The 8,417-nt window shown below is 46.7% G+C and overlaps 1 protein-coding gene across 1 annotated transcript; it reads right to left on the minus strand.

Annotated features, from left to right (window-relative positions):
• Nucleotides 1–6,734: 6,734 nt before the first annotated feature.
• Nucleotides 6,735–8,208, minus strand: ier2b (immediate early response 2b). Its single transcript, XM_058640639.1, has one exon. The coding sequence runs from the start codon at nucleotides 8,058–8,060 to the stop codon at nucleotides 7,500–7,502; it is 561 nt and encodes a 186-aa protein (XP_058496622.1). The 5' UTR covers nucleotides 8,061–8,208; the 3' UTR covers nucleotides 6,735–7,499.
• Nucleotides 8,209–8,417: the final 209 nt, after the last annotated feature.

The raw sequence follows: 8,417 nt of genomic DNA on the forward strand, positions 1-8,417 counted from the left end.
CCTAATCAGTCTGCAACATACACTCTATGACCATCTCACTGCAGGACTGCTGCAAAGATGATGCATGTTGTTTGGAGTTATTGTGTAAAAGGGACACTTTAGATTATTATTGTCAATAAATAAAAGACATGCTGGGTTTCTGTAGTTTTCTTACAATCAAAACAAAAAAATCAATCAATCAATCCATAAGTATTCTCACAATTGAGTTTGGTGTCTGTGTCCAAAGCCTGACAGCTCAGGTTTGTGTCTGATGCAAAATACATTCATGAGTTACACTGTTGCATGGGACTTCCTTTATTATCCTTTCTCCAGGGTTCGTTGAACCTGGTTTGCGGTCTATAATGCTATATCTATATGTGTGAGTGAGTGAGTGTGTATGGATGTACTGCTGTGAAAGAGCAGCAGGCAACTATAGGGAAAGACCTTGTGACAGCCTGGAGAGACAGCTGACAGGAGGGAAAGACCCCATCAGGCCTGTAACAGGCTAGCTGCCTGTGGAAGGAGGAACCTGGCATTACTAATGTACAGGTCCCACCCATCTACTGGCTTCTAAAAGTTTCTAAAAAAGATGACTCATTGATAGACAACACAGCAATTGACCCAGGAATGGAACGGACAGTGAGAAAGATGATCGGCACAACACCTAAGACCAGAGTTGAAGCTCCAGAGTTGCAGCTGTGGCTGGGCCAAAGTAACATCCTCTGCAGACCTGCAAATACATCAAGGTCAGGGACCTCGCATCGACCACTACTTCTTACGCAGCAAGAAGAAGAGAAGAAGTGCCAAGCACAGCAGAGACCCTTGAGCCCAGTCCACCTCAGTTTGCAACTGAAAGATCCTGGGGCGAACACCACTGATCAAGCAGCCCAAATCCTGTGAGAAAAAGAAGTAGGAAGCGGTCAGACATCAGCAAACTCCTCGAACAAATGAGGGGAACTGTGATTCGGAAGCTGGAGAAGATATGAGAGCTGATTTATAACTATGGTGCGGAGTGCTTTGGAATCTCAGAGAAAAGGGGAAAAAACATAAACCATCCCAACAAAGTCTAGGAGACAGCAGGAGATTGAGTGACTGGTCAAGGAGAGAAGACAGCTGAAGAAGCAGTGGAGGAAAACCCCAGAGGAGGAGAAGGAGGGTATAAACCTGCTGCAGGCAGAAATCAGGAGTAGACTGTCAACTTTGAGGAGAGCTGAGAATCTGAGAAGGAGGCGCAAAAATAAGGAGCATGCAAGATCGAGCATCATCAAAGACCCCTTTAGGTTTAAAAAGAGCCTTTTCACGAAAGAGAAAAGTGGTAAACTCACAACAACAAGGAAAGATCTGGAAGCTCATCTAAAGAGAACTTCCACTGACAGACACTGGTGCGAACAGAGCACCCTTCCACTGGACATGCCACCAATACACCCTGCAGAACACCATTTAGATGTTGGTCCTCCCAAGTGGAGTGAAGTGGAAAGAAGTGTTCAGCGAGCAAGAACAGCATCCTGGCCTTGGCCCAAAGGAGTCCCTTACCATACCTCTATAAAAACGCACCAGGAGTACTACGCTTTCTTTGGCGACTGATGAAGATGGCATGGCAGAAAAGAAAATACCAACAAAGATCAGGTGGACCAGCTTAGGCAGGACACAATCTGCGGCCTGGAGAGTATCAACGAGTCCCTGCTCCCTGGCAGGTTAAAGCTCTGGTGCCAAAGTAAGGCTGGAACAGAATCCTGTGACCCATGTGTAGCCCAGACAGCTCCTACTCTGGCAACTGGGAGAAAATGGACCGCAAGCGCAGCAACACAGCAGGCAAAGGCAGACCTAAGGCACCGCAACACTGTTGGCTCTGTGCAACAGGGGAGAGGAGGCTTTGGCCTTGGAGAAAGCAGACCATCTTGGCACAAGGCATCATCCCAGTGCAGAAGCTTGGTCTTTGAAGAGGTGTGCCAGCATGAACAGGCAGCAGGGTCGCTCAATCAAAACAGGGGCAGTGGATGAGATGAGAGGGAGTTGAGAGAAGGAAGTTCTCTTGGAAGGAACTGTGGAGTATGGAGGCATTTCACATCGGCTAAATCTTGCGGGCAACATATGATGTCCTGTCATCTCCCAGTAACCTTACACAATGGTTCAGAGAAGACATAACATATCCACTATGTCTATCTCCAAACACCACCTCAAACAAACCTCAAGCACATCTTGGTTGGCTGAAAGACCAGCCTGACTAAAGGCCGGAACACAACCACAACCAAGCACAACCAAGTGCACTCCAGCACACTGAAGTCCAGGCGAATAACCATCAATGCCGACCTCCATCATCTCATCCAAGACAATTGGTTTGTGAAGGAGAAAAGCAACCAAGACCAAAACCAGCACAACATTGCACCATGTTCAGCTGGGAGGATCACAAGACTGGAGATTGGTGGTGGATCTGGGTCAGAGGCTGTGCTTCCCACCAGAGAGCGCTACCACGAACCTCAGACCAGACGTTGTGCTCTGGTCCTCCTTACTTCACAAGGTGTCCATAATAGAGCTGACCGTGCCCTGGGAGGATGCTATTGAGGAGGCCCACAAACAGAAAAGCCTCAACTTTGCCCAGTGGAAGTCTGCTGCCGAGGCTTTGTGGGACAAACAGCGACCAGGCTGCTTAAGGACTTGGGAATTCGAGGCCAAGCCTAACGCCAAGCCATCAAAAGCCCTTTCATATGCAGCTGAGCAGGCGAGCCGTTGGCTCTGGATGAAGAGGAAAGATGCCACCTGGGCTCCAAAATAGCATCCGTGGCACAAAAGGGGGCACATCTGGGATGCCAGGTGTTGCAGATGAGCCCTCTGGAGGTGGCCGTGAGCCTGTCATCGTAACACCAGAGAAGGAGGGTGCCCACCCGATGAGGCCCTGAACCCTTATGTCCCATAAACAGTAGCATTACTCCTACCTGGAAACCCCTCGGATGCCTTCTCCAATCCACCTCACACCTCAGGAGTGCAATCACTACGGTATTGTACAAACTAGTCCTAATACAGAACTGCTCTTATATTAAAGATGTTATGTAATAAATGTATGAAATTAAAACATCAAATGACCATGATGTGTCAGTACTGTGGAGTGCTAGGCCACCATTAGACTGTGGGGTTTTTTACAATTACTTTGTTGGAGCAAATACAGAAAGCATGTGAACTCACTGCCATCTTCTCTAGCTGCTATTCTTCTGCCTTCCTCCTCCCATCAGTCGTGACACGATAACAAAACACAGCTTGAGTCGTGTACGAATGGTTTGAATATAATGGACATTTGTTTATACTTAAACGTTATGCCTTACAGCTCAAAATCATTTCAAAGCTCACTGTTGGAATAATGATTTAAAATGTTCTAAGCATGACAACGTCCCTAAAAATAACTAACAATAATAACAATAATAATAATAACCCCAGCTTTATTCCATGAAAAGATTTCCCCTTTGGCTCCATGATGGAGATGGAGCAGCACTGTGTGTGGACTTCACTGTCTGTTAACCTTGTTGGAAACGGTAACTTGTGCCACAGTAATTCTGTTTTTTTAAAATACAGACTTGAGCACACGCTGCAAGGACATGTTTGATTACTTAATGAGAAGTGAGAACATAATCATGCAGAACATAAGCTTTGCTTTGACTCTCTCCGACAAAGACCACAGTCCAAATCCTGTGAGGCATTAAAGGGACAGTTCAGGTGTGCAGTCAAAGTGTAGTTTTATGATGTACTGGCTCGTAGTTTTCATCTTACACACAGACAGGGACATGCTCAGTGAAACATGGCTGTCAGCAGGAACCAGAGCCGTGAGACACTCACATACACACATGACATTTCTCACGCTGAGTGAGTGAATGAGTGAAGTCACCGCACATAAATGAGTCATCTATGAATCGATGACCCTGTGAGCTAAAAACTCTAGTGTTGGTCTGGAAGAAAATGTCCCAGCCATGTTTTCAGTGAGTGTTAGCGTCCATGTCTCACTTGTGGCGTGCACAGACTTTTGCCCTGTTTCCATCAGGGTACAGTTGGGTTTGGTACAGTAACATTAAATACATTGCTTTGATTTTATTGCACACAGTGACCCAAATACTGTATGAAGAATCTCATGTGGCTCAACGCTGACTAAATCTGCCGGTCAAACCTCACTTTCCTGCCTCGACAGCTGCGCGATCTAAGATGCTCCTGACTAATATGACACATATCAAGTTTTTATGACCACACCTCACTTTCCTGTTCCAACGTGTTGTCTCTGTTTTTTCTTCCTCTGCTTGTTTGAGAAACGATGGGAGGGAAATAACATCACTACTATCGTTAAAACAAATGGCTAAAGGAGTTGTCTTTAAGTCATTCATGCTTTAATCATTGTTTTAATGCCAATGAATGAATAGATCGTAACATGAGCCAAACACTCCGACCGGAAGTGACGCGTTAGACAGGAGTGCAAAAAGTGAGACACCTACAATGCCTTGTTACCATTGGTGTTGAAATCAGGGCCGTCGTAGTGCATGAGATGGAACCCATCCAGGCTGCTACAGCCGTGTTTCCACCGACTCCACTCGCCTCGGCACGGTTAAGTAGCGTTTCCACTAGCATAGTAACCTGGTACCAGGTACTTTGATTAGTACCTGCTCTGGCTTCCAAGCGAGCTGAGTAGGTTAGTTATGCGTGATGTCGCCAGACTGCAGGCCACTGATCACAGGAAGAGACGTCCGGCTCTGCTGTTCTTGCTCCGGTCATGGAGGAAGAACTGCACTAATATTTTTACTCAACTGAGCCTAGTGATTTGATTCAGTTGCATTGAAAACTGCTGCTTATTCACACAGCTCTACAAGTCACTAGTAGCTCATTTGTGTGTGGGTCGCGTGTAAAACCAAGTCACCGCAGTTTCACGCAGTCGTGCAGTGATGACTCCGCCCACATTGAGTTGGTCCTTTTTTTGTAGTGAGAGAGTGGAGATGTGACCTAAACCGTGCCGAGGTGAGCCGGGACCAGAGTGGAAAAGGGCCGTGAGTGTGCAGAGACCAGTGATGTTTTTGTGTATTTATTGTTTTTATTATATTTCATTTGTATTAAATATTCTTTTATTTTGTATTTAAAGCCGACACACGTGTATTACAATATACCATATACATATATTGTAAGAATGACAAACTATCCCATGTTGTTAGGATATTGTATATTATTCTAACAATAAACTTTATGTTGCTGGTGTGGCAACCATGTACTTCTGTATAAGGCTGTTCGACACTTTCTGTGGTGGCTTTTAAACAGACTGTATAAAAACCTTTGACTTGACTTTGAAACTGATCCACAATTATCCTTTAATTAAAGGATTTACCACTGATTTGCATTTAGCTTTGTATTTTTGAAAAATTGAGTTGAGAAACATCTTCGTTCTTTTTTTGTTACGTGCCCACCAGTGACACTCGGTCACTAACTCCGCCCTTTTTAGGCCCACTCGTAGGGGGGCGGGACCTCATTCCCTGAATGTAAACAGTGTAACAGGACCGAGTGTCACTGGGAGGCATGTAACAAAAAAAGAATGAAGATATTTCAGGGGAAGTCAGAGGAAACTGAGGTTGTGAAGCACAAACTGTCAAAAATACAAAGCTAAATGCAAACCAGTGAAGTATTCCTTCAGGGAACCGTTTCATAAGAGGTCAAACACCCTCATTCCTCAGCTCTTTATCATCAATACTTTTCCCATCATCGTTCTTTCAGTCTCTTTCTTCCTCCTCCTGACTCACATGTTGATCACAACTGTCAACATGACACAAACCCGGGGAACTCGAACGACCAGATCATCTCCATGACTGAGTTTCAGGGCGGAGTTTCAGCCTCATTATAATGATGAGGACGATGGTGACGAAGCCTTCACTTCTACATTATTCAGCAGCAGCTGCTGCTGCTGTGACATTTCCCCCTCCCCCCTCCCTCCCCCTCTGAATCGGATAATGTTTGGACAGAAGGATATGATTCAGAATTCTGTAGCAATCCACAGGAAATGACACAACCCTGGAGGAGTGTATGTGAGTGTTTGTTTGTTTCAGTGTGCGTGTGTGTGTGTGTGTGTGTGAGTGTTTGTTTGTTTCAGTGTGCGTGTGTGTGTGTGTGTGTGTGTGAGTGTTTGTTTGTTTCAGTGTGCGCGTGTGTGTGTGTGTGTGTGTGTGTGAGTGTGAGATTAGCAGGCCAGACTGGGCTGTACAAACCTCCTGACCCTGTGAACTGTGGCCTAATATAGAACAAACGTCCCTTGACTTTGGACATAAGATGTGTCTCAGTGCTTGTGTGTGTGTGTGTGTGTGTCACGTCGCCTGGAAACGGCGACTTAAACCTCAAATCAAAGAGAAAACTGGAGAAAATCAGTGATTCTGCATCACAACACACAGGAGCTGCTGCTGCTGCCTCCATCAGCACGTTCAAATGTGTCATTTTGTGACTTCTGCTTTGGTTCATTCTTTGTTATTAAAGTAAGTTAGAGATTATAAATAATAAACGAGCAGCACCTGTGACCCTCCATGGACGTTGATGTGGGAGAGTGTGTGGTCTACAGTAACACCAACTTCACTTACAGGCATTTGACATAGTCTTAAGATTACACAGAATTAAGCTGGTCAGCCTTTTACTGGACGGCTAGAATCCATTTTTCCTGGTGTTTTTAGTTCTGTCTCAGGTGGCACACACACACACACTGAACTATCATTTTAACCATAAACTACTTATAATAAAGACCTCAGAACAGAGTATCATTTGTAACCATTTTATTACAAATATTTACAGCATGATTTCAATCATTTAAATAAAAACAGCAGCATTGAATTTGAGGTATTGTTTTTTTTTCTTTTACATATTAGTCATGAACAAGAACAACACGTTGAGTTGATGACTTGTGTCTCACGGTGTGGACCATGTCTGCGTTTCTTTTCTAAAGCACCGTGTGAACACAGGATGTGGGAAAGTCCAACACAGTAGTAATGATTCATTAACGTCCAGAGCAGCAGCTGAAGATCTGTGTGTGAGTTTGCCTTCACTGCTCTTCCTCTTCCTCTTTCAGTGGAAGAGTCTGGTGTGAAGGCTGGAAATTCCCGGAAGTTCTGCACAGTGTGTGTGTGTGTGTGTGTGTGTGTGTTATTCCCCCTTCACCTCCTCTGTGACTGACTCACACAAACACACTTTGAGTCAGCGTAACTCATGTGAGTGAAGGTGAATCACACAGTGAGTGGAGTTCTTCTTCAGTTTCTCCCTCTAACTTCCCCTCGCTTCTCTTTCATCTCCTTCTCCGCTTGTTGGTCTCCGTGTCGGGCTTTAACGCGCCCGACGAGCTCCACACACACATCGACCCCATCGAGATCGCACCGTGGCCAGGAGTCGTCACCCTGTGCCGGCATCGCCGATGTAGGTCAGATCCTTGGTGCTCAAGGGGACCAGATCACCCTTGTAGGTTAAGGGGGGATTAAAAATCAACCCCGCTCTCAAGTCTCACTGGAGGTTTATCTCCTCCCTCCATGTGATCAGCAGGCAGCCATAACCCGATTCAGAGACAAGGCGAGGAGAGATTCTCCGGCCCCGGTGCGACAGCTGCCCAGCGGGGCCGCATACCTCTCCTCCCCGGGCTCCAGCCTCGCCCTCTTGCTGGGCAGGAAGTCGGGCGCCGCCGACGCCTTGCCCCGGCGTTTCCTGGACTGTCTCGCCGCCGGACTCCAGTTCTCTTTGTCCTCTGTGGTTTCACTGTCACTCCCTTCCCCCGCGTCGCCCAGCTGCTCCGCTGGCGGCTCCGCTGGGTGGCTCAGGGCGGGCTCGGGCTCGGGCTGTGGCTCAGGCTGAGGCTCGGCTTGTGGTCCTGAGCTGGAGTCCATGGGCTCCTCCGGTGTCGGCTGCGGCGCGCCGGGCCACTCGCTGTCCCGGGAGGAGTGATAGATGTCCCGGGCAGACCTCATGACCAGAGACAGCAGGAGGCTCCGGTGCAGTCTGAGTCCGCCTCTCTGAGTCCTGGACGCGTACAGCTTGTTTATAGACACCGCCAGGATCCGTCTAGCTTCAGCGTTCACTTCCATTGCTGTTGTGGCACTCATTGTTTTTCTGTCTATGCGTAATTACGCACGGTTGTTTTGGCACATTGACTCAGGGGACTTTGTGTCTTTTCCTCAGTCCTGAGTCAGAGTTTGACCGTAGACCTGGTCTCGTGCTGTTCTCTCCGCGAATAGAGAGCGTGTGAGGAGTAGGGCGGTGTTTTATGTCCTTTATGACGTAACGTGGACTTCATTCCTCAGTTAGGCTCCGCCCACACCTGCTACACACACACGCCATCTGTTTTCGTATACCTCTCTCTCTCTCTCTCTCTCTCTCTCTCTCGCTCTGTTGATCTTTTATTATTTAACATCATTTTTGAAAGCTTGATATTAACAAAGTATTTATCTCGTGCACGTTAT

The sequence above is a fragment of the Solea solea genome, chromosome 10 (genome assembly GCF_958295425.1).
Source record: "Solea solea chromosome 10, fSolSol10.1, whole genome shotgun sequence".
In the NCBI taxonomy this organism is placed as follows: domain Eukaryota; kingdom Metazoa; phylum Chordata; class Actinopteri; order Pleuronectiformes; family Soleidae; genus Solea; species Solea solea.

What these genes read in the sequence shown, in the direction of transcription:
- ier2b (XM_058640639.1), bottom strand. Translation starts at nt 8,060, where the DNA reads ATGAGTGCCACAACAGCAATGGAAGTGAACGCTGAAGCTAGACGGATC.